This window comes from Cynocephalus volans, chromosome 8 (assembly GCF_027409185.1).
Source record: "Cynocephalus volans isolate mCynVol1 chromosome 8, mCynVol1.pri, whole genome shotgun sequence".
Lineage (NCBI taxonomy): Eukaryota > Metazoa > Chordata > Mammalia > Dermoptera > Cynocephalidae > Cynocephalus > Cynocephalus volans.
The window spans coordinates 67,398,917-67,423,655 of record NC_084467.1 but is presented as its reverse complement, the minus strand read 5'-3'; the positions used below and the strand labels follow the sequence as shown (position 1 = coordinate 67,423,655).

At 34.4% G+C, this 24,739-nt stretch overlaps 1 protein-coding gene, 1 non-coding gene and 1 pseudogene across 11 annotated transcripts in view; 1 reads left to right on the top strand and 2 right to left on the bottom strand.

The window, feature by feature from the left end:
* Window positions 1-24,739, top strand: part of ZZZ3 (zinc finger ZZ-type containing 3) — a 134,599-nt gene that overhangs the window by 36,738 nt on the left and 73,122 nt on the right. For 6 of the 10 annotated variants that reach the window (XR_010024187.1, XR_010024186.1, XM_063104607.1 and 3 more), the window contains exons 2-5: window positions 5,204-5,336; window positions 5,413-5,478; window positions 6,959-7,112; window positions 12,012-13,567. Coding sequence is in view for 8 of the 10 variants with exons in the window: in XM_063104607.1 (XP_062960677.1) it covers window positions 12,063-13,567 (1,505 nt within the window). In the remaining 2 variants the exon portion in view is untranslated. Of the gene's footprint in view, window positions 1-4,287; window positions 4,326-5,203; window positions 5,337-5,412; window positions 5,479-6,958; window positions 7,113-12,011; window positions 13,568-24,739 lie in introns of those variants that run through there. The other 4 variants (XM_063104602.1, XM_063104601.1, XM_063104605.1 and 1 more) reach the window with 4 other exon arrangements.
* The window catches only part of LOC134383250 (uncharacterized), a 29,143-nt pseudogene continuing 25,358 nt past the window's right edge, over window positions 20,955-24,739 (bottom strand).
* LOC134385306 (U6 spliceosomal RNA) lies at window positions 21,668-21,774 on the bottom strand. The gene has a single exon (XR_010024298.1). It is a non-coding gene; the product is annotated as a U6 spliceosomal RNA (small nuclear RNA).

The following is a 24,739-nucleotide window of genomic DNA, read 5'->3' as shown; positions in this document are numbered from 1 at the left end:
TTACACTGAAGTACTTATTGATACAGTTAAGTTTAAATCTACCACCTTGTTATTTGTCTTTTATTTCTCCCATATGTGCTTTGTTTCCTTTTCCCTCTTATTCTGTCTTCCTATGGATTGAGTATTTTTACTAAATATTTTTTTCCTTTGTTATCTTTTTAGCTATCTATCTATATACATCCATCTATCTATCTATCTATTGGTTGCTTTAGGGTTTATAGTATATACATCTTTAACTTGTTACCATGTACCTTGAGGTGATATTATACCATTTCACATGTAACCTGAAAATCGTAAAACATTGTATCTTCCCTCTCCAACAGTCACACTATTACGTTTTACTCCTGTGTATGTTATACACCACACAATATATTAGTATCTTTTTGGTAGTCAATTACCTTTTTAAGTTATTTAAAAACTAAGGGGAAACGTTTTTTATATTTATTCTCATATTTACCATTTTTGGTACTTTTCATTCCATTGGGTAGATCAAGATTTCCATCCAGTATCTTTTTCTTCTGCCTGAGGAAATTTCTTTAATATTTCTTATAATGCATGTCTGTTGATAATGGATTCTTTTAACTTTTTAAGTTTGAAGTCATTTTTATTTCACCTTATTTGTTGAAAGATATTTTCTCTGGGTATAAAATTTTTGGTTGAAGTTTTCTTTTAGCACCTTAAATATATAATTCGTCGTCTTCTGGCTAGTGGTATCTCCAGTGAGAAGTCTGCTGTAATTCTTATTTTTTTTCCCCTATGTATGTAATTTGTTTTTCTATATCTGCTATTACGATACTCTTTTTATTATTGATTTTAAACAATTTGATTATGATATAGCTTATTGTAGTTTTCTTCATGTTTCTTGTGCTTGGGTTTATAGAGCTGCTTTGATCTGTGGGTTTGTGATTTTCATCAAATTTGGGAAAATTTGGGCCATTTCTTTATATATTTTTTCTGCTTTCTCAGTTTTTTGGGATCTCCAGTTACCCATATATTAGGCTTCTTGATGATGTTCTTCAGTTCATTTATGGCTTTTTTCCCAAGTCTGTTTCTTTATTTTGTATAGTTTCCATTGCTATGTCTTCAAGTTTATTGACCTTTTTCTTTGCTGTGTCTAATCTGCTGTTAATCCCAACCACAACGTTTTTCACCTTAAACATTATATTTTTCTTACTAGAAGAATCAATTTCAGTTTAAAAAAAATATTTTCCATATCTCTACTTAACACGTTAATCTTTCTCTCTACCTTTTTGGGCATATGAACTACAGTTATAATAATCAATTTAATGTTATTGTCTAGTAACTCTGTCGTGTACAAGACTATACATCTCTTAAAATAAAAGGACTAATCAGAAGGCAGTTGGATTAGTTCAAATGAGAGATGATGAAGGCTTAAGGTTAGTCATGGGTGATGATACTACAGAGGTGGGGAACAGTTTGAGAAATATTTAAGAGGAAGAATCTAGTATAAGGTTTCTAAAAGGGTGGACCATGACCTGTGTAGATCTGAATCACCTATAGTATTTGATAAAATGAAGATTCTATGTTCCACCTTAAGTTTATTGAATCTGAATTTCTAAGGATGAGGTGTAGAAATTTGCATTTTAAAGAAGTACCTAGGTTAATGCTCATGAACACTAGTTTTAGAAGAAACTGATGTAGAGTATTTTTTTTTTCCAAAGTTTGATCATCATCCTTCAGGAGGCCCTACATTGGAAAGACCTGAAGTGCTTAATTAAAAATGATTTTGTGCATTTATATCCAGACCTGCTGGATCTGAATTTCTGGGCATGTTGGGTCCAGGAATTTCCTAGGCACACTAAAGTTCCAGAACCAATAAGCTGAAGTACTTTACAGACATAATCTCTTCTAAACTCCACAGTAACCCTGAGAGGTGGTAAGTAGGCGGGTATTTTGTCTCCCATTTTATAGATGAAGAAATAAATCACAGATGGGCAGAGTAGCTTGTTTGTCGTGAGTTAATTATTGATGATAGAGAATGACACTTCTACATCTCCTCCAACCAAATCTGATGCTCTACGTACTATCTTTCTGTTGACTATGAAATAGATTTATTTCTAAAAGCTGTAGAAGGTATTCAGGACACTGAATCTGTGGTTCCAAACAATTTAGGGAGCTAGGAGAATGTTTTCTTCTTTGGTCATGCTTTGTACCAAATAAAAATTTGATTTAGCTCTTTCTAGTGAGTAAGTGAAAGCTTAACTGTCTAGGAAAGGTTTTCTGTCCTTGACCATCATCTTATTCATTCATTCATTCATTTGGCTGGCCAGTATGGGGATCTGAACCCTTGACCTTGATGTCATCACTACCATGCTCTTCCAAGTGAGCTAACTAGCCAGCCCCTTAGTGCTTTTTACAACAAACTTTGAATGTCTCTCTGTTTTTTGTTTGTTGGTGGCTGGCCAGTAAGGGGATTGACCTTCAAGTAAAAACACCGTGCTCTGACCAACAGAGCTAACTGGCCAGTCCTCTCTCTTTCTTTTAAAATCATAGTATAGTACGCATGTTTAGTATTTTCACTTACAACAACTGAAGAATCAGATACTAAATATGAGATTATAGTATAACCTTTATTTTGAATTTTTTCCAAGCTTTTATAAAACTAAAAAAAATTTCAGGATCTCATAATTTAGTCTGCATTTAGTTTGGACTTTACAGTTTTATTTTTACAGTAAGTTGTGTGGCTTATTACTTTGCTCTTTCACTAGAACTGATAATATTTTCTAGTGAGATTTTTCTGTAGTCTTTTTAAGTGATTTCATATGTGCCATGAATCTGAGATCCTGTAATCTATTTAACACAGTGGTATTAGTGTTAGACTGCAAGTAGTAGGAAAAGTAATTCTTTTCAGTGGAGATTGGTTCTTGGATTTGCTTTTGGAATGCTTGAATAGTCAACGGATTTTATTAGTACATGAAAACAGGCAAAGCTCTGTAGCAAGGAATAAATAAGAAGGCTTTAGGAATAGAACTTAAATAGTTTGTTTTCTGTTTTGTATGCTTTTTAAAAGACAAAATAGATGTTTTTAAACTTTTTAGAGTAAGTTACTATAGTTAAATAATTCAAATGAAACCAGTTATTATGACTTGTCATAATACAAAGTAGTTTATCTGCTCCAGAAAGCATATATAGCATTTTTATCTATTTATTTATTTTTATTATACATACACGTGGGGTACAACGTTGATTTTCAATAATTGTGTAGAATATGTGGTGGTTAGATCAGTATAGTTAGTGTGTTCATCATTGCAATATGCAATCATTCTTTGTGGCCATTGACAATTCCTCATTACCCCCCCTTTCCCTCCCCTCCCCTTTTCTACCTCTAGGCATATATAGTATTTTTACGGAATGCGTATGTTTGAAATGTATAGCAAATGAGATGAAGAGCACAATATAGGGGCTGTGAGTTTTAGTGAGTTTAATTTTCTGACTTGTTACAAGAGAAGTCATGACAACCTTTAAATTTAGGAATTCTTTGATCTGTGTTAAATTTTATGGTGTTAAGGTCTTTTTTTAACATTTGAAAACAATAGAGAATTGTTATAAATTTTTGAGGATAGATATCAGTATTTCTTAATCACTGTATTTTTAATGAAACTTTTCTCTGAGAAGATCTGAAAGATTGACAACTCTAATAACAGATTTTATTGACAAAACAGTTGTAAGGTTATCTGCAATTTCTGTGTGGATTTTTACTCTTTCTTTTTATTGTATGGGGTTTGGAGTGGTGTACCATGGTGAATCATTTAAAAATGCCATTTATAGGCTTCTTTCTTTGATATATATGAATGAGCATTCTTTTATAGCTCATTTTTTCCACTGACAAACTGATTGAAATGATTTAAAGTTTTATTTATTTATTTTTTAAAATTTATTTATTTTTAAATTTTATTTTGTCGATATACAATGTGGTTGATTATTGTGGCCCATTACCGAAACCTCCCTCCCTCCTCCCTCTCCCCGCTCCCACCCAACAATGTCCTTTCTGTTCGCTTGTCATGTCAACTTCAAGGAATTGTAATTGTTATGTCTTCTCCTCCTGTTTTTTTTTTCTTTTGTGTGTGTGTGAATTTATTTATTTATTTTTTCTCCCACCAATAAGTGAGAACATGTGGTATTTCTCTTTCTGTGCCTGACTTGTTTCACTTCATATAATTCTCTCAAGGTCCAACGATGTTGTTGCAAATGGCAGTATTTCGTTCTTTTTTATAGCTGAGTAGTATTCCATTGTGTACATATACCACATTTTCCGTTTCCACTCATCTATTGTAAATAGTGCAGCGATGAACATTGGAGATCAGGTATACCTTCGACTTGATGATTTCCATTCCTCTGGGTATATTCCCAGCAGTGGGATAGCTGGGTTGTATGGTAGATCTATCTGCAATTGTTTGAGGAACCTCCATACCATTTTCCATAGAGGCTGCACCATTTTGCAGTCCCACCAACAATGTATGTTAAAGTTTTATATAATGCTTTTCATCATCATTGTAAGTACATGGATGTATTTCTCAGGCTTGTGATCAGTAACTAAGTCTATGTTTTTAAGAAGCTTACTTTTAAGGATTGTTTGTACAACTACATCTCGATTTATTTTAAATCACATTTATTTTCTATTTACTTCCAAAATACCTTTGACAAATTAGTCCTTTACTGGGGTAATCTAAGGCAAAAAGGTTACTTTAAAAGATAACAGATGTTTCAAAGTCATATTTAAGGGAAAATCATAATCTTTTTTTACTTCATTCTTAAGCATTATAGATTTATTCCCTAACATTATCGTAAAACACAAAAAATGTACTTTCCTATTAATGTCTGAGCAATTATAGACTTCTAGAAAATGAGAGATATCTGCATTGGTAGTCAGAAAAGGAATCTAAGGCTCTCAAATTTGTAAGAATTTAACTTTTTAATTTAAATCTTTTTTTGAGGGGGTTGGCTGGTTGGTTCAGGGATTGAACCCTGAACCTTGGTGTTATCAACACCATGTTCTAACCAACTGAGCTCACCAGCCAGCCCTGTAAGAATTTTAATTTAGAGTTAAATTTAGAAAACTTATATGTAAAATTTATTAGTAAATGAAGTGTGCCATATGTGTTTAGAAATATTACTGCTTTTATCCACAGATCTGTAAACAGTAACACATCCAAAGTGACTATATTGTGGTTTCCCTTCACAGATATCAAGTTGTGCTAGTACAACCATATAAATAATTAATACCTGAAGTCTCAATGTAACATGGACATTAACAGTGATGACAAATAAATACAGACGCTTGGGAATCAAATACTAGGCGAAACACTTTTTAAAAGGTAAGAAAAAAATGTAATCTTAATTAAGGACAAGTGGGGTTTAGTTAGAAGTAATTAACTGAAGTTTCTTTTCCAGTGTATCAGGCTTTTAAGAAACATGCCCACAGTATCCTGTCTATCTTAATACTGGTAGAACTCAGCTGTAAGTATCAGTTCTTCTGTGAAAATAATAGTTCTTGCCTGGTAAATGTCATAGTGGATGGTGTTCCTATAGTGAATTCTGTTCAGATAAGGTGGCTGACTAGAACTTCGATAGAGTGCTAGAAAGGGCACATCCCATGTATGCTCAGAGACACATTTAAGTTGTGGTTCTTCTTTGCTTCTGATGATTGCCACCACCACACATACTATAGAACATAATGGTTTGCATGTTTGTGAAAGGCTTCAGCATTGGATACAAAGGAGTTGTCAATTGAAGTCTTAGAAGAAGAGTGAATTTTCAAGTCAGGGATTACTTTTTGTAGGATCATGTTTTCACTATCCTTCCCTTCCTCATGTTAAGAACATTTATGAATGTAGTTTACATGGCTACATTTAGACAATTTCCTAACTTGTGCTTTTTCAAGAATTTACAAGGCATATTTGGGACAGGTTGCATCTATAGATTTTAGGTATTATCCCTGTTCCCCTTCTAGCTGACTAAAACAGTTGTCTATTTTTACTAGGCAGTAGTTCTTGTTTACAAGATTTGGCAGTCTTTATAGTCCTTTATTGAAAATACTGTCACTTTTAGAGTAACTAGATTTCTGTTTCTACTAAAGTGACAGTTTCCATCATAAATATCTGGTGCTCATTTCTAGACGGGCACACACAATAACCCAATTATGCAGATTGTGCAATCTCTGAAAAGTATATCATAATATAAAGTGAAACTGAAATAAATAGACTTCCAAGAAATGGAATGTAATTAGGTTAATTAAAATATCTGTCTAATTGGGTAGTAAAACAAGAAAACCCTTATTTTTGTTTTTGTTGAAAATCCATATGCCAAAAATAATGGAAATTTTATTTTATAATTGAGTCCTGTACACTTTAATAAGCATCACGGTTATCCTGTACGTATAGAAGACTTGGTTGGATGTTTTTTTTTGGCGGTTGGCTGGTACAGGTATTGAACCTTGGACCTTGATGTTATCAGCACCACGCTCTAACCAGCTGAGCTAACGGACCAGCCCTTGGTTGATTCTTTGGTGTGCAGAACCCATATAGTTTTTGTTGTTCAGTCCCCAGTTGTGTATACTTGAAGTGCTCTGGAATAAGAATAAAAGATAAAATCTATTATGAGAAATCTTATCAAGGGCATTCTTTACGTCACCTCAAAAAAATATTGCCTAGAGCAGACTCTAGAAAATAATTGAGTCACATTTTGACTCAAACTAATATCGAGTTGTTACAATGGTTTGGTATATTTCAGTCTCTTTTTGGTTTGTTTTTGTTGGTTTCTAAAAATCCCATGCCAGTTTTTTAGTATCCCTGAGGCTACAGAGTTACCAGGAAACACCAAAGATGTCACTATGAACAGATTCTGTTACCTGCTATTTCCTGTTATAAAAGGAGTAAATCTATTAGCATAAGTTAATTTTCTTCTTTAATTCTTTTTTTTTTATTATTTTATTTTAAAGAAAGGAATTTAAGAGTTTCTAGTATTCTCCATGACTGAAGCTGAGAGTCTGAAACCCTGATGCTTAAGCTCTATTCTAGATCATAGCTCCAACTCCTTCAGGATATAAGGAAAAGAGATAATATTTCCACAATGATAGATCTTTGGTTGTACAGGTAAGTTATTTAGTTTTGTGGTAGTGAAGACAACTATAGTTTGATTTCTTTTTTGGGGGGTGTGGGGAGAGTCTTGCTGTTTTGTGGACTTCATCTTTTGTGTAGAAAATTGTATAGTCTGGCTGGCTGTTTAGAGGAGTGTGGAGCTATAGGGCATGGGTTAGGGTGAAGTATGTTGGAATCTCTAGACCATTAAACCTATCCTTGACACCTAGCTGTTTTTGATAAAAAGAGCATTATGAAACTCCTTGACTTCTCTTTCTCCCCATTTGTTTTTTTAAGTGTATGTTCATTCAGGTCGGTCGGTCGGTCTGTCTGTCTATCTATCTATCTATCATTTGTCATATATCTGTCTCTCAGTGGGGAAGAAAGAAGAAATCCCTTTATGTGACAGTACACAATAGAGTTTCCAGAGTTCAAAGAGGCAAATATTAGGATTCTTAACTTGAATCGCATGGGTGCTTCCTCAGGTTTCACTCTTTTACTTTTATCCTTATGGATATGGCAGTAATAGCACAGCTGAAGTAATTTGTCTTAAAAGAATTGTATGAAAGTCATAGCCTGAACATTTTTAAACATTGATGTTTATATTCTAGACAACTAGAAAAAGAATCATATTGGTGACACTTCTACGTGCTCTTCTTGTTCTTTTTCCCTTTTCCTTTGGTTTGTCTACATGAGTATATACTGGTATCATAACCACTTTCCTAAAAATTGTTCACTTAAAAAACCAAAATATTATGATAATATTGACAACAACATTGGTGTTAATGGAGAATTACCAGCCCCTCAATTCCCAAAATAAACCTTACCACTTTGGTGATTATAGTAGGAGCAGAAGGTCAGTCTTTGAAATATTGTTTTGAGATTTCTTTATTTTAAATAAAAGTAATAGCTGTAGCAGTGTTTCATTAGGTGGGTCTTTTTGTTTAATATTAATTATTCTTTTTAGTTCTTATTGATGCAGTTCTGCATATGTTTTAGAGAGTGTTTTAGAATCCTATAGTTAGATTTGGGTTAAAGTAGATTCAAATTTGGAGAAAAGTAGTTCAACAGGAAATAAGTGTGTTGAATATATGGAATTGTGGGTAGAATTGGGGGCTTAATATGAATGTACAGGTTGACTGATCCTTCTCAGATTTGCCCTTACATAGAATGAAAAACTTAAGGAAGGTGGAGAAGAAAGAAAGGGAGTCTGTTTAATTCTAGTGATTGATTACATTTTTTCTCTGTATTCTAGAAAATGTCACTATTCATTAGTTGGTGGATAAAATATAGGAAAAACTTCAGTCTAATTGCTAGGTTGGGTTTTACCCATATCAATATATTAACTAATTGTTTCCCTTAGTTCTAAAACTAGAGTGATTGAATTTCTGGTTCCAAATAGGTGCTGGCTAAGGTTTTCATCATATGCCTTCTATTTAGTTAGCCAGCAGGGGTATTTTCTGAGATTGTAAATGAGTTCATTTCCTTTCCCTTAGTAGCTTAATATTTGGCAGGAATGTAATTTTGTGCTTCAAACTTTTTCACTGGATTCTTCAGTAACATTGTATTACGCAGCTAAAATGAGGAAAACTGCTTTAGTCTGTAATACTTTTTTAAGCATGGCAAAATAATGTTGAGACTTGGTTGAGATAATCTGGATATTTTAAATCCCTTTTTGATAATTGAATTTTGCACTTAGTTTATCAGATAATTACAGAAAGTATGTGCCTTTATATATGCTTATTCAAAACAGAAAAAAACAGGAAGAAACAGGTTTTAAAACAAGAAAAATTCATCAGAGGGAAGATTAGTAAAATTTTATTCAACTCTAGTTTTAGTAATTTTAAGCAATTTATTACCTTAAGTGCAGGTAATATGTTAATTTCAGGCAAGATATTTTTATAGTCTTCTAATTGGTGCTTCCTTAGTCAGAGAGATCATTGCCTTATTTATGAATTTTTTATTATTAGCATCGAGTAAGGAATTAAAGGGTGTGTTATAAATAGGTCTAACTTAGTTTGAAACTTGATAGCTGTATTATTTTATTAGAATACTGTCTGAGTGCAGTGGTCTAAGGCAGTATTTCTCAAAACTTAATATATATATATGAATCACTTGGGAATCTGATTCAGTGGGAGGTCTAAGGAAGGGCCTGATATTCTGCATTTCTAACAAGCTGCCAGGAGATGCCCATGATGCTGGTTCTCAGGCCACACTTTGATCCCCCCCCCCCCCCCGCTTTCACCACTATACTAATGAGGATCAGGCCACACCGAGTTGCGAGAGTTTGAGGTACCAAAAGGGTCCTTGTTATAAAACAGTTTTCCTTTAAATAACAGGATTTGAAAACCCTAAAACTTGGGCTTTATTGTAGTTGTTGAATGGAAAAAAAACATTTTTAGAGAGCAAAAAAACAGAAAGAGGTTTAATATTTCGTATTAATCAGTGTGTTGCTATTTTAATCACTGGAATGGTGAAGAAATAAGGTTGGCCCTCATAGGTAGTATATTATAGTGATTTATATATTTACTCTTTGAAGGAGTTCTGAGCACCACTAATAATAGGTTATTTCATCCCAAATAGTCTCTTTTTGGGAAGTTTGTACTACGAGGAAGAGATTTTTGCTCTCATTTGGGTTGGTGCAGAAAGAAAAGAAGGACTAGGAAGGCCTGTTATTGGAATTATTTAAAAGGTTTATATGCCTTAATTGGCATTGCATTTTTATTTTTATTTATTTATTTATTATTTTTCTGGCATTGCATTTTTAAAGGTAAAGATAAACAGATTTTTTGTGTGTTTATCAAATACTACTATTGCCAGCATTATTTTTGAACCATAAATTATGAATATAATTAAATATGCATTAATGATATTTACATTAGACTTTGTGAGTAGTTTATTTATAAAATTAATATTATGTTTTCTTTGTTTATTTACAGAGGCATTTACTATTTAAAAATCAGTAATCTTAAAATTTGAGAGCTGCAGATTTGGGTACATGAAACAAATCACTTTTAATATTTTTTTCAGTTTGTGTTCTTTTAAAACATCACTTGAAATTTAACTTAAAGTTTTTCTAATTAAAAGTGAAAGTTTATGGGACATTCAGTGTTTATTACCTGTGAATAAAAACAGAAAGACTGTAATCTTGATAGGATATCAGCAAAAGAAAACTATATGTCTGAGTACCTTTAATGTATCCTAAAACCGTAAAAGTTTACTGTAAGAAACATATTTCTGAGTTCTGATTGCTGTTCCATACTTAATGTTTACTTGATTGCTATGAAATTCTCTAGAACAAATAATCATGCCTTAATTCCAGGGCTGGTTTTGTGAGTCCTACAGGATTTTTAAAAAATTGTTAATTAAAAATTTTCATGTTATACCATACTCTGAAACAAGACTAAAGCTTGCATATTTTATATGGCACTTTCAGCAAACTTACATATTTTATAGGGCACTTCTCACTTAATTCATTTGTCAGCAGGCAGGACCAGGGAGACAATTCTTTTTAATGTTTCCTTTTTGTATATAGTAGCATGTTGCACTGTGCCTTCTGTAGTTCTTCTAACTTTTCCATTATTAGATACTTCTAGTTGAGGCAAAGGAGAGATTGTGTTTGATTTGTGGGTAGAGGGTTAGAATGGCATTTGAAGGATTATATTAAGGAGGTTGTTGGAAGGATGACAAAGCACAGGAGGAGGGGACTGTGAAACTGCACTACAGCCATTATTGGCCTTTTTCTCTAACCATCCTACATCCCATTTGAAGTTAGGCAGTGAAGTGGCAAAGTATCTTGTGAAAGGTAAATAGAAGAGGAGCAGAGGAATGGAGACTGGAAGTGTTAGTAGCTCCTTAATTCTGCTTGATTGGAGAGACTTTGGAAAATATCACTAAATCACTCAGTTTATCTGAATGGATCAATCAGGGTATTTTTCAATATTTCTTGTATTTCTCTTTTAGAAATACCAAGCATCCATATCAGAAAACCTGCTCATTTCCCAAGCCATGCATTTAAACTTACAAATACAATACACAGGAGTTCAAAGAAGGAAAGGATGGAGTTATATGTGTGTTCCTGATTTTTTAAATGTAAATATTGGCTTCGGAGGCTTCATTCCCATTTTCTTCTATACTCCTTAGAATACTTCTTTTCTCTTGCTAATTTATCGATTTATTTCTAAAGACTAGGAAGGTTTGGCCTTGCTTTGTTTTGTTCTTAGCCGGTGCAAGCTAGGATTGTGATTTCTATCCATCTGTTTAATTACAAAAAATTCTACTGGAACCAGAATTTTTTGGATGCCAAATAGTTGTTACCTGAAGATTTGACCTGAAACTCATTTTTGTGAGAGTAAGTTAAGAAGAGCATAGCCTGCCTTACTGTCTCCAAGGGATGTTCTGAGAGAACCTGAGAAATGATTCGGATAGTTTTTGTAAGATAGCTGCTATATAAATTTGAGATTATTATTTTAATAATCAATGTTAGATCCCATCTTTAAGATAAATCTTTTGTGGGTGCTTTGTGCCTATCTGAGAGGCAGATACAAAGTGAGGCAGGTTAAGAGCATAGCCTTTAGAGCCCTGCCACTTACTAGCTGTGTGACCTTGGACAGATTACTCAAACTGTATGCCTCAAATCTCATTTGTAAAGTAGAGATGATAGTAGCTCCTGTCTGAGTTGCTATGAGACTTAAGTGAGTTAATGTATAAAAAGCATATAGAATGATTCCAACATATTGTGTCATACAGTGTCAGCTATTATTAATATCGTTTTTGGAAATGTTAATAAAAGAATTTTTATCACATAATTTATTAATATTGGCTATTCTTGGATAAAAAATTGTAGCATTATACTTTTGTTTTAGATATATTAACTATTACCTTTTTCTCATTATTTTGTTTACGTTTTTGAAGGTTTCCCAATGAGTGGATCATGATGACCGTATTGTAGGGACTTGCCATAGTATGGCTGCTTCCCGATCTACTCGTGTTACAAGATCAACAGTGGGGTTAAACGGCTTGGATGAATCTTTTTGTGGTAGAACTTTAAGGAATCGTAGCATTGCTCACCCTGAAGAAATCTCTTCCCATTCTCAAGTACGATCAAGATCACCAAAGAAGAGACCAGAGCCTGTGCAAATTCAGAAAGGAAATAACAATGGAAGAACCACTGATTTAAAACAGCAAAGTACTCGAGAATCATGGGTAAGCCCTAGGAAAAGAAGACTTTCTTCTTCAGAAAAGGATAACATAGAAAGGCAGGCTGTAGAAAATTGTGAGAGAAGGCAAACAGAACCTGTTTCACCAATTTTAAAAAGAATTAAGCGTTGTCTTAGATCTGAAGCACCAAACAGTTCAGAAGAAGATTCACCTGTAAAGTCAGACAAGGAGTCAGTAGAACAGAGGAGTACAGTAGTGGACAATGATGCAGATTTTCAAGGGACTAAACGAGCTTGTCGATGTCTTATACTGGATGATTGTGAGAAAAGGGAAATTAAAAAGGTGAATGTCAGTGAGGAAGGGCCACTTAATTCTGCAGTAGTTGAAGAAATCACAGGCTATTTGGCTGTCAATGGTGTTGATGACAGTGATTCAGCTATTACAAACTGTGGTGACTGTCAGCCTGACGGGAACACTAAACAAAATAGCACTGGTTCCTATGTGTTACAGGAAAACTCAGTAGCTGAAAATGGGGATTTGGATATCCAGACTTCAGTGTTTCTTGATAGTAGGAAGGAGGACAGTTATATAGACCATAACGTGCCTTGCACAAATTCAGAAGTGCAGGTTGAGTTGGAGGACCACAAAATAGTAACTGCCTGCCTGCCCGTGGAACATGTTAATCAGTTGACTGCTGAGCGAGCTACAGGCCCCTTTTCTGAAATTCAGTCATCTTTAAGGGATTCTGAGGAAGAAGTAGATGTGGTAGGAGATAGCAGTGCTTCAAAAGAGCAGTGTAATGAAAACAGCAGTAACGTCCTGGATACAAGTGTTGAGAGTATGCCAGTCTCCAGAGAATCAGAACCATCTTCTGTTCTAGACTGTGTTTCAGCTCAGATGATGTCTTTATCAGAACCTCAAGAACATCGTTATACCCTGAGAACGTCACCACGAAGGGCAGCCCCTACCAGAGGCAGTCCCACTAAACACAGTTCTCCTTGCAGAGAAAATGGACAATTTGAGGAGAATAATCTTAGTCTCAATGAAACAAATGCAATTGTTAGTGATAATGTAAATGAGTTTCCCACAAATCCTGATGAAAAGTCTCAAAATGAGAAAGGGATGTGCTGTGACTCTCAGAATGATGGAAGTGAAGGACTAAGTAAGCCACCCTCAGAGGCAAGACTCAATATTGGACATTTGTCATCTGCCAAAGAGAGTGCCAGTCAGCACATTACAGAAGAGGAAGATGATGATCCTGATGTTTATTACTTTGAATCAGATCATGTGGCACTGAAACACAACAAAGAGTATGTGTAAATATGGTAACCATGAATTCTGCTTTGTTTATTATTCCCCAAGTTTTCAGTATCTATAAGGTCTATTCAGAGTGTTTTTTTTACAGCTAACTAATATTAATGCTTTAGCTAAAATTTTAGGTTTAACATATTGATTTTCTCAGCTCTTAAAAAATCCAAGAAAGGAAAGACTTTAAAACTCAGCTTTATTACTCTTCTCTATGACAACATGGTCTTTCTCGTTCTGATATTTCACATGTCTCCATTAGAAAAGACATGGGGAAGCATGGTTGTTAATGTTTTTGTTTTTTAATAAGTTTTATGCCATTTGAGCTAATTTATAAAATGGAAACATCTTAAGTTATGACAATATACTTTGACTTATCGTTGTAGAATTCTATGAAATGTCTATGCCTTCCAGATGGTGTAGAATAATTAATGAGTACATAGATGTCATCCAGATATGGGTGGTCTTGCAGGTTAGAAATCTACTTTTATCTTTGTTCCTTACATTCAATTCCCCATTAAAATTTTTGATTTAAAAAATGTGCTTTATGCATCATCTTTGACTTTTGTGACTTAGAGAAGTAGATGTTACTGTTAACATTATGAAAGTTAGTTGTATGTTGTAATTAGTATACTAGCAAGAGTTAGTTTACTCTACATAAAACATTTGACATAGTTTTTCCTGATACTGAATATAATGGAAAAGTATCTTAAAATGCTATTGGCTTTCAACCTTTGCTATATATGCACTTTTGTAAATAAAAAATTCTGTGTCCAAATTTTCACAATTTTTCTTATATTTCCTTTTAAGTATTCTGTACAATAACACAAATGAATTGGAGCTATGTCTAAATAATCCTGAAAGGAACTATAACAAAGAGTGCTCATTGTAAATACATTCAGCAACAGTAAAAGACAGCTTACATAATAAGTTAATCACTTGTACTCCTACAGGGTAGGCTTTTGAATTAATATCACAATCAGATTATATAGGCTATGTAAAAATTCTTTGATTTGAAGAATCTTTCTTATGTTTTTGTTGTGACGGTTGGCAGACCCTGGTACATACCAGATCAAAGTATTGTATCCTGGTTGTGTGACATCGTATTCTTTTTGACATACATAATAGATAGTTCAGGTTTGTGTGATTTGTATGGTAATACAGTGGCCTTTTTAACATAGGTCTCTTTTAAAAAAAATTTCTGTTTTCTTTTTAAATAGTATTTTAATATTGGATTTAATAGAGAGGTCATTTTATCTGAACATTTTATAAATTTACTTTTGTGATATTATTAGGAGTCTCATGTATTTGAAATGTTTGAAGTCCAGTGTGAGGTAGAAAAACATCTCGTAAATGAAGTTTTTAAAGTTAGAAATAATTTGAGTTACCATTCACATATAATATCAGTTTTTAAAAGTAGAGCTGTTTATCTGGAGGTGCAAGGAAGGAGAGTGCATGTCTTGGGGAAATGCCAAAAACTCAAGAAATGTGAATTATTACTAAATGATATTCTTTTTTTGTGTGTGGCTGGCTGGTACGGGCATCTGAACCCTTGACCTTGGTGTTATGACACTGTGTTCTAACCACAAGATGATACTCTGCTAGTTCTTTTCTTTGCATTTTATTGTTTCTTTGGCAAGAGATGTTCTCTTAAGGCTTGGCTGATTATTGATCATATTTTTCTAGTAATTCACTATAGTATTACTTTTTTATAAGAGATTTCCTGATGATGATTATGAAGGATGATGTTCCCATAAAAAATTACATAAAGATAGTGGCCATAACATTTAAATGGTGATGTCCTATCTTTATAACCCTTTAAGGATGGGAGCAGTACAGTTTCATATGTTCTTTAGGATATACAGAATCTTGGAATTTTGGATGCTGGTTGGCTTTGTTAGGGCAGTTTTCTCAAATTAATGCCTTATTGGATGGGTCATTCTTGCCATTTTGTTTTGCTCCAAATTTTTTGAAGAGAGCATGTTTTGGCACTTCATTTCTAACTTTTATTTTTTTTTAAAGAAAGCGAAGCAGGAGAAGTGAGATGAAGAGGGAGTGTCATGATTAGCATCTTGGTTAAAGAAAATTTAGGAAAAATTGGGAAAGGGTGTTTGATCATGTCAGATGTAATCTCTTTCCGTAAAGTTCCACTCTCCTCCCCCTTGCCCTCTTTCCTATACTTTTTTTCTAGAACCAAGAGATACTGGATGTAACATTGGCTCTTTTTACCCAAGTTGTCATTGTTAAAAATAACATCATGATACCTGTCTGGTGCTTTCAAGTCTCAAGTAAATTTCTGGCAGTTTGAAAATGATGTTAAAAATCACCGGGGTTAAAAATCAAAAAGAAAGTATTTGGGGTAGATGGATTATCATCTTCCTATACACACATGTACACACACCTTGTTCAATATTTTTTCTCTTCTTTGTTCTCTCCATGCTAGAAAAGTTTTCCAGATAATTACCTTTTGAAACTAGAAATTGGGCATTGCTCAGCCTAAGGTGAATATCTCTACCAGTAGGAAGTGAGTACTTCCTAGTAGCCAGTTTGAAAAATAGGATAGTAATAGAAAGTACTGAGCATTAATTAGCTTATAATTTATCCATCTTGTTTGCAAGGATGTCACACATAAGGTCATCTAGTCACAGCCTTAGACCTCATGGTAAATTGGCCATAGCCCAGGGAAATGAATCTGCAAATATTCTGGGTACTTACCCTGTTATCTCTAGATGCTATTCTCTAGCACATAAACCCACAATGTGCTTTTATATATTTATTTTTCCAAATGGAGAACCCAGCTGTGAGCAAGGGACTAGAGACTACTTTTTTCTCTGGCAAAATTCCAGATGTGGATTATTTTATTAGACATGCCTTCTCAGAGATTAGGAGGTAGGGGATCAAAAGAAAAATACTCTGATCTTCAACATTGATGGATTCTGTTGAAGTGGTAGATATTAACTAGTGACTCCTTTTTTGGGCAAAATAGCATGGCTGACTGAGATCATTTACTTAACTGTGATTACACTTTCTGTTTGAGAATTGACCTTTTGCTGATTTTGAATCAGAAGCAATGAAACAAATCTCTTAGTTTTGAAGTTCTGGCTCTAGGAAGCAGGTGTGGAAGATTTCAGGTCCTAAACTTTCGTGTTCAGAGCATTTCTTCCAATTCAAAAGGTAATCCCTGGAAAATAAATTTTCAAATGAAAATGTAATTTGGTCAGCTGCCTCTGAACTCTCATTGTGTAACATGACATAAGTAAATTTATATTTAAAATCTTTGAATAGTTTTATTTAAGGATTTTTGATATTAATGGTAACCTTTAATGAACAGATAGAGTGAGAAAAGTCAAACTTAGGGTTTTTAGATTCTTGAGCTCTTGCAAAGATTAACTCATTGATAAGAGGTTGCTAATACCAATTTTTAAGTTTTCAGGTAATGAACGTATAAGAGTTATTGTTTAAGAGTATTGATCAGTTACTCTGGGTAAGAATCTTATTTTCAAGCCATATTAAAAAGTATTTCTAAGAACTGTAGTTTTAAACTTTGTTCTCTGAAAATGTTAGTGGTGCTAAATAATTACAATATGTCTTTCTGTTGCACCATGCTTATTTAATAGTTGATAAAACATTTGATATTTTCATCATTTTCAGAAGCTGCATAGAGAAGAATTCCCATCAGTTCTTACAGAGTCACATTTTTTCTTTTGGTTGCTGGATGGTACAGGGATCTGAGTAGATTCACTTGTTGAGATTCTATTGCTGTTGATAAAAGCAGTTTCTTTCAGGGGGCCAGAAAAACTTTGAGACTAGGGGTAGATTTTGCTTAGAAAGCACTAGAGGAGTCATCCTGCCCTAGATAAGATAATTTTACATTTGTGTTGTGCTTCATAATTTACAGAGCAGTTATATATTGTTTCTCATTTGACACTCATGTTAACTTTGAAGTGGACAGGATAGGTCATTCTCCATTTCCTATCTCATCATTAAGGTTTTTAGGTTATTTGTTTAAAGTATCATGAATTACTGGTAGAAATGGGATCAAATTTCTGTCTACTAATTCTTAGTCTGAAGAACCTTATCCAGTGAGGATTTGTTCCATGGACTTTTGGGTTTCTTGGTTGAGTATCCTCATGAGCAGATTTCAGGTACTTGGTTGAAAAGAACTCTACCCTGAGGTTAAGCTCTGTAATTATAATCATGATTATCTGGTTTTTATCTGTCAGAGAATCAGCATTATAGGTAAGTAACCTGCTTTATTTATTGAATGAGATACTTTCATGTTCAGTTTCAAAGAACATCTTGTTAGTGTGTCTGTGAAGAACAAACTGGGGAAATAAAAACTATAGCTATGGTTTGACTTCAAATAGAGGATATGGATAATTTGAAAAGAATACTCTGGAGGCAAGGAGGGTTTAGATTGCAGTAGGTATATTAAAGTCAGAGGTTAGTAGGGTATACTCATGCTTGTTGTATCCCCTCAACTCATTGGAAAGGTCTGTGGAATAATAGCCAGATTGGCCCCAATAGTTTGGCATAAAGATTAATGGGAGGAGGGTGGTAGATCCCTTAAGCACAAAATTTTGGTTGTAGGTGGCGTAAGCCGTTGAATATTCAAAACATTCAGTGAATTCTTTGCTTTTTTTTTTGAACACCAGCATCTTTTATTTCAACTAATGTGGGTGGTTTCTAAAAGTGATTCTCTGCTATAATCCAAGTATATTTGTACCCAATTATAATTTAACCTTCTTTTCTTGACTTAGGATCATCTTTGCTTCCTTTGCTTTTCTTAAATATTTAATGAACACATAAGATTTAGGGCATAGGATGTTTATTTTGATTGTATGTTTTCTTGTTTGTTTGCTTTCTGGTTTGGAAGCTGTGTTTCATGTAAGTTACCAGATAGCTAAATTCTCAATAGAGAAACAATAGTTGTTTCTTTATGTATGGTAAAAAGACTCATTATTCAATAAAACCCATCTTAAACAACTGTTATTTCCTACCATTCTGAGACTAATCTGTGCTTAGCCTTTAGCTGCAGAAATTTTTCTTGAGTAATTATCATAATAGTGTATGGAGAAAACATGTTTTTTCTTGCTCAATACGGGTTGAGCATCCTTTATCTGAAATGCTTGGAAATGAAAGTGTTTCAGATTTCAGATTTATTTTTTGGTTTTGAAATATTTGCAGAATACATTCTGTTTGAGCATTCCTAATCCAACAATCTGAAACCCAAAATCCTCCAAAGAGCATTTCCTTTGAGTGTCATGTCAGTGCTCAAAAAGTTTCGGATTTCAGATTTTTGGATTAGGGATGCTCAACCTATACTTCACTTATGATGCCTGATGTATAGGAAAAACCAACTGTTTTTCTCTATATTCACACTCAACACTTTTGTGACATCTGGTCAAAAAAAAAAATGTGTGTCCGGTTTTCCCCCATACTGGCCAATTCTTTGACTTAGCTGAGTGTCCTACAGTTCAATTCAAATTTTCTGATGCTAGCTGGAGTTACGGAAGACCCCATAGGTTAAGAGCTCAAAGTATCCATAGTTTCTGTTTGACTTGGCTACAAGTCAGACGTTCCCATCACTCCCTCCTCAGGTTGATAATTTGCTAGAGTAGCTCACAGACTCTAGGAAAACAGTTTACTTACTATTGCCAATTAATTGCAGAAGATATTTTAACGGATACAAATGAGCAGCCAAATGAAGAGATACATAAGGCAGGGTCTGGAAAGGGTACCAAGCACAAAGGAACTTGTAGAGTTTGGGTGTGCCACCCTCACGGGCCAAAAAGTCTTTTTTTTTTTTTTTAAAAAAGATGACCGCTAAGGGGATCTCAACCCGTGTCTTGGTGTTGTCTGCACCACGCTCAACCAGTGAGCCAACTGGCCATCCCTATATAGGATCCAAACTTGTGGCCTTGGTGTTATCAGCACCAAACTCTCCTGAGTGAGCCACAGGCCGGCCCTCCAAAAGTCTTTAAACCCTGTCTTTTAGGGATTTTTATGGAGGCTTATTCACTTAGGCATGATTGATTGTTAACTCAATCTCTAGCTTCTCTGACCTCCCCAGAGGACAAAGATTCGGGCTAAAAGTCTTAAGCTTCTAATCATGGCTTGGTCTTTCTGGTGACCAGCCTCCATCCAGGAGCCCACCAAGAGTCACCTTATTAGAATAAAAGACACTTCTATCACCCAGGACATTCTAATGGGTTTGCAAGTTCTGTCTTAGACATTCCTGCCACTCAGAAAGTTACAGAGGTTTTAGGAACTCATTGTCAAGAACCAGGGTCAAAGACCAAATATTAGAACAAAATATTCTCCTAGCATCCCTATTTACAGGGTTTTAGGAGCTCTGTATCAGGAACTGGGGGTAGAGACCTATGTATATATTATTTCAGAAGTAGGATCAAAAATATTGTATTTTTACACATTAGTAAGCAGGGTATATATACTATTTTAGTGATGATTCATGTCATCATATATTATATATAGTAAATGGGAAGATCTGTCTTGTGACCTTTCTACTTCTCTTTTTCTATTTGTCTCATTTTTCAGTGAGGTCTTTTTTTTTTTTTTTTGTAAACCTCTTTTTCTTTCACATTATTATGGAAAGCTGCCTCTGTTTATCTCTTTAATCTCTGATTTTAACATAGGGAAAATCTGAAAGTGGCAAGAGGGTACTAATTTGTTCAGGGCCCTCTCATTAGGCAAAATTTTCTGTGAAGTGTTATTATTTAATTTTCACATGTCTATAGTAATCTTGGTGGACTAGGTGGTAGGCATTGTAAATACAAGGGTACTTCAAAAAGTTCATGCAAAAATAGAATTAAAAAATAATATGAACCTTTCCGTGAACTTTTGAAGACCCTGCATATATAGTTGAGGATCTGGATTTTGTCCTCTTTAAAAAAAAAAAAATTATATTTGTTCTGATAGGTAGTTAATTGGGTGATAATCTTGCTTCTATTAAGGCTTATGCTTTATCCTATGTTGGGGGAAATCTAGAGTAGCCTGTACTCGAAGTCTAGTTTAGCCTTCTACGGCATGGCCTTTCTGGTGTCTTGTTTAAAGAGGTCTTTACTCTGGTTGGTTGAAACCTGAATGATTCTAGCCTTATGAGGACACTGTTAGTTGTTCTGTGTACTGCTCCTTTATAATTATTTTTTGCTTGGTTTGTGGAGTGTCATGTGTGCAGCTTTGTATTGAGCCAAAGTCTCAAGGTGACCTCTGTGCTTTTTTTCTGTGTTGCTTCTTCCTCTTTGGTGCTCTGTGTCACAAATTCTAGTTGCTACCTCAGCTTGCCCAAACTCTGTTTTCTTTTTTCATTTTTTTGGCAGTTGAGAAAACGTTGGTTGACTCCTCATTGCTTTTGGCGGGGAAGTGGGAGGTTCAGGAGCTCTCGGTGGGGCGGGTCCGCTTCCTCTTCATCACAGCCTTCTGGCTGCTCAGGACCACACAGGCTCTGCGGATGGCGCAGGTCAGGGCAGTACTTGTTCTTGTGGATCTTGTGCCTGATGCCGCTCAGGGTGGCCAGGTCATTCTTGCTGATGGTGGTCCCCACATAGGAAGTAGCTGGCTTTTGCTGTCCGGATCTCTACTTCATGACCACCATGACACATTTGCTATCAGCTGCTGGTTTCACGCCCCTATTCTTGCAATGAGTCAGCCCATTGTGGTAAAAGGAGTTGCGGGTCTTCAGGTTATTGGGCTAGGTGCTATATGTCTGGTTATTCCTCTTGACCAGGAAATTGGAGCAGTTCTGCATGACCATTCATTGCAGATGGGCGGCAGGTCCTCTTGCTGTGGAGGCTGGAGATGGAAAGAGCCCCAAACTCTGCCGTCACTCTGTTCAGCAAGACACCTCCCTGTTCCATAGATTGACAGTCATTCAAAGTTAGGAAGAGAGGGTGATAGAGCATACCATATTTGTTTGCCCTCTCTCATAGATCACAGTTGTGTGCTGTTGTCCAGTGTCCGAAAATAGTTGTTTCTATAGTTTATACAGTTTTTTTGTTGTGTAATGGTAGGAGGGTCATTCTGTGTCAGTTATTCTGTCATGACCATAAGTGGAAGTATCTGATTTAATTTTATTTATTTATTTGAAAAATATGGAACACTTCATGAATTTGCCTGTCATTCTTGGACAGGGGCCATGCTAATCTTCTCTGTATCAGTCCAATTTTAGTATATGTGCTGCCGAATGGAGCACCTGACTTAATTCTAATAGACACTGGGTATGTTTCCTTCTTATGACACCATTCACCCCCCCAGCTGGCAGTTTTACCATCTGGAAATTGTTGACACTCCTGTGACAGTGAAGGCTACCTTTTATTTATACCTAAAAAATCAGTTTAAGCAACTTATTTTTAAAGAAGCTAAAGTCAGAGAAATTGGAATGATAGGAATTTTAATTGAAGAATGAAGGTAATTTTTACTTGACATGGTTAGTTATGTTGGTTAAGTGTTGCTATGGTTGAAATAAAGTAAAAATTTGGGTTACTGGTTGGAATAAAGTTCATAAAGATGGGTAAAAGAGGGAAAGTGACATACAAGAAGATATGAAGCAATGTTTACTAGGTTTTAAATGGTAATCCTAAGAGATAAAGGAGTAATGTATTTGGATTTTTGTTAGCTATTTTTCTTAGATTCTTCAGGGTTTTTTGCTGGGCCAAATTTGCTTTGTAATGTTTTCAGAAAACCATGGTGAATATAATCTTTTTATATGACTTATCAGTGTTATCCAGTTTCTAGTAAGTGGTTTTCTTTTAAAATAAGATTAAATGTAGCGTGTTTTGGAGAAAATTTATTTTCCCTGGTACTTTAATTTTTACCAGTTAAGTTGGAAAACTTTGATTCAGCTTTTTTTTTTTTCCTACTTTCACTTGTCCTACATCACCATTCCCCTTAGTTTCTTTATGCATTTGTATATTTTAACTAAAGGTTCTCAAAATATAAGAGTATAGGATTGTTTTATGTTTATACTTTTGGTTGGAGGGAAAGATCATGCTAACAGTTTATAGGCAATGAGTGTAGGAAGTGAGGTTGAAAAAGGTTACAGTCAAAGACAAGTATCTTCTTAAACATTTCAAAACATACATGCATATGTGAAGAATCAAGTTAAATGAAACAAATAAGTATAATATTTCATGTCATAAATAGTGTATTTTTGAGGCACCAATCATACCTGGATTTTTTACTTTTAAAGTGCTATCTCATTTAAATTTAAAATCTCAGTATATATTCTTAAATTTTCTTTTAAAATTATTTACAAAGATAAGATGATTGGACTAGATCTGAGGAGTACTCCGACCCCCTTCCAATTACTATTTTTAGCTGAGCAAATGTCTTTAACTTCTGTGGTTGTTAGTTTTCTCATTTGAAAACCGTTGGCCCTGTTTGATTTCTACAGTTTTAGTTAGCGTGTTTTATACATGATTTTAAATTTACTTCTTTCTCTGTCCTTCCCCTTACTTTTGGCACTGCTTGGCTTTCTTCTTTCTTTGTGTGCTCTCTCTGGGTGTTCTCAGTCACTTAAATTGCCATTTATATACTGATGAATTTGCAAATGTGTATCTCCAGCTCAAATTATTCTTGAGCTTCAGATCACTTACGAGGTACCTCAATTTGCATATCCCACAGTAACCTCAATGGAACATGTCTGAAATTGAATTTAGCATTTGCTTTCTCCACACCCATACCCAATATTCAACACTATTTTCTTCTTTAATTTGGTAGTCTTTCACTTGCCTAATCTAAGGGAAGTATTCTTCAACTACTTCTTCACTCTCCTCCCCCACCAGTCTTGTTGATTCATCTCCATTTCTTTTTTCTTAAATTTAGGTCACTATTATCTCTTTTCTGGATTACTGAAGATGCTTCCTCATTTACTTTCCATGGTGCTACTTTTCCAGTGGACTCCTATACTGTAGCAGGAATAAATGTCTTAGGGAAAAATCTTCTTAAGATTAATTATTGCATGATTTTTAAACATTTTTTCACTCTATCTCTTACTTTAAATTCTAACCAGATTGAAACTTGATTTCCTTGAGTTCCTTAATTATTATGATCTTTCAGTATAAGCCTTCTCATATGCCTAACTGCCTGCTAAAGTCTACCTTATCCCCATTTCCTTGTTTATCATCTTCTGTCTAAAAAGGGAGAAGGCTGTCTCAACTTAGGCATCACATTCTCTGAGAAATCTTTCTTAATCTTCCCAAGACTGATTGGTTTGCAAATTACAATTGCCTGTAAAGATATATAATAGACCTCAAGCTCTTTGAGGGAACCATGTTTTTCTCGTTGGGTGATGTATCAGTGGAGAAATTTCAAGCCTTATCTTGCTTTGAAAAGCTCAGAGAAAAATTTAGCATACTTTTCATAGTAGAAAAATTTAAATATCATTAGTTTTTATCATTTTAAGAATCTGAATTTCTGTAGTATAGTGATTTTTTTTTTTTTTTTTTACTTTCCAAAAAATCTGGACTTTAAAATTACAAAAGAAAAGATGAATAAGCTACATAATTATTCACATAGTTCATTAAACTCTGGTATGGACAGAGGTATGGAGGGAGTCTCATATTCAGGGATGTGTTGTTTGAATCTCACCGAGTGGTAAAATAATGTTTTTACGTAGCTATATAAGAAATATAAATTCAGCTGTTAATACCAGACCCCAAAGAGAAGTCATTGTATTGTAAAATAAATTTATAAGTTTGGTATTGTCAGAAAGTTTTATATGATTTTAAATATACTTTTACAATATAGAGTTTTGTCAATAGGCTTTAGAAAACCTCCGGAGTGGTAAGAATTTTGTTGAGGTTGTCTTTATTGAATTGAAGGACTTCAAAGAATATGTATATTGTTTCCTTTTTATGTGTGTCTGTTCTACTAAAGATTTTCAATGGAGGATGGTACTCAGCTTTCTCTGTATAAACTCATAATTTTGAGTAGATGCTAGAAATAATTAAAAATGATTGTATCCTTTGTCTTTGGAGTTACTGTGAAGTGATAGCATACAAATAGTTTAACAGATACGTAGTTTGGCTATAATTGAGGTGTGTTGCTTGTTAACAGTATTAGTTTATAACTAGAAGTTACTAACTTGTCTCTGTTATATGAAACTTTTATGTATTTGCAATGCCGGAAAAGGAGGTGAACATTTTAGATGTTTTCAG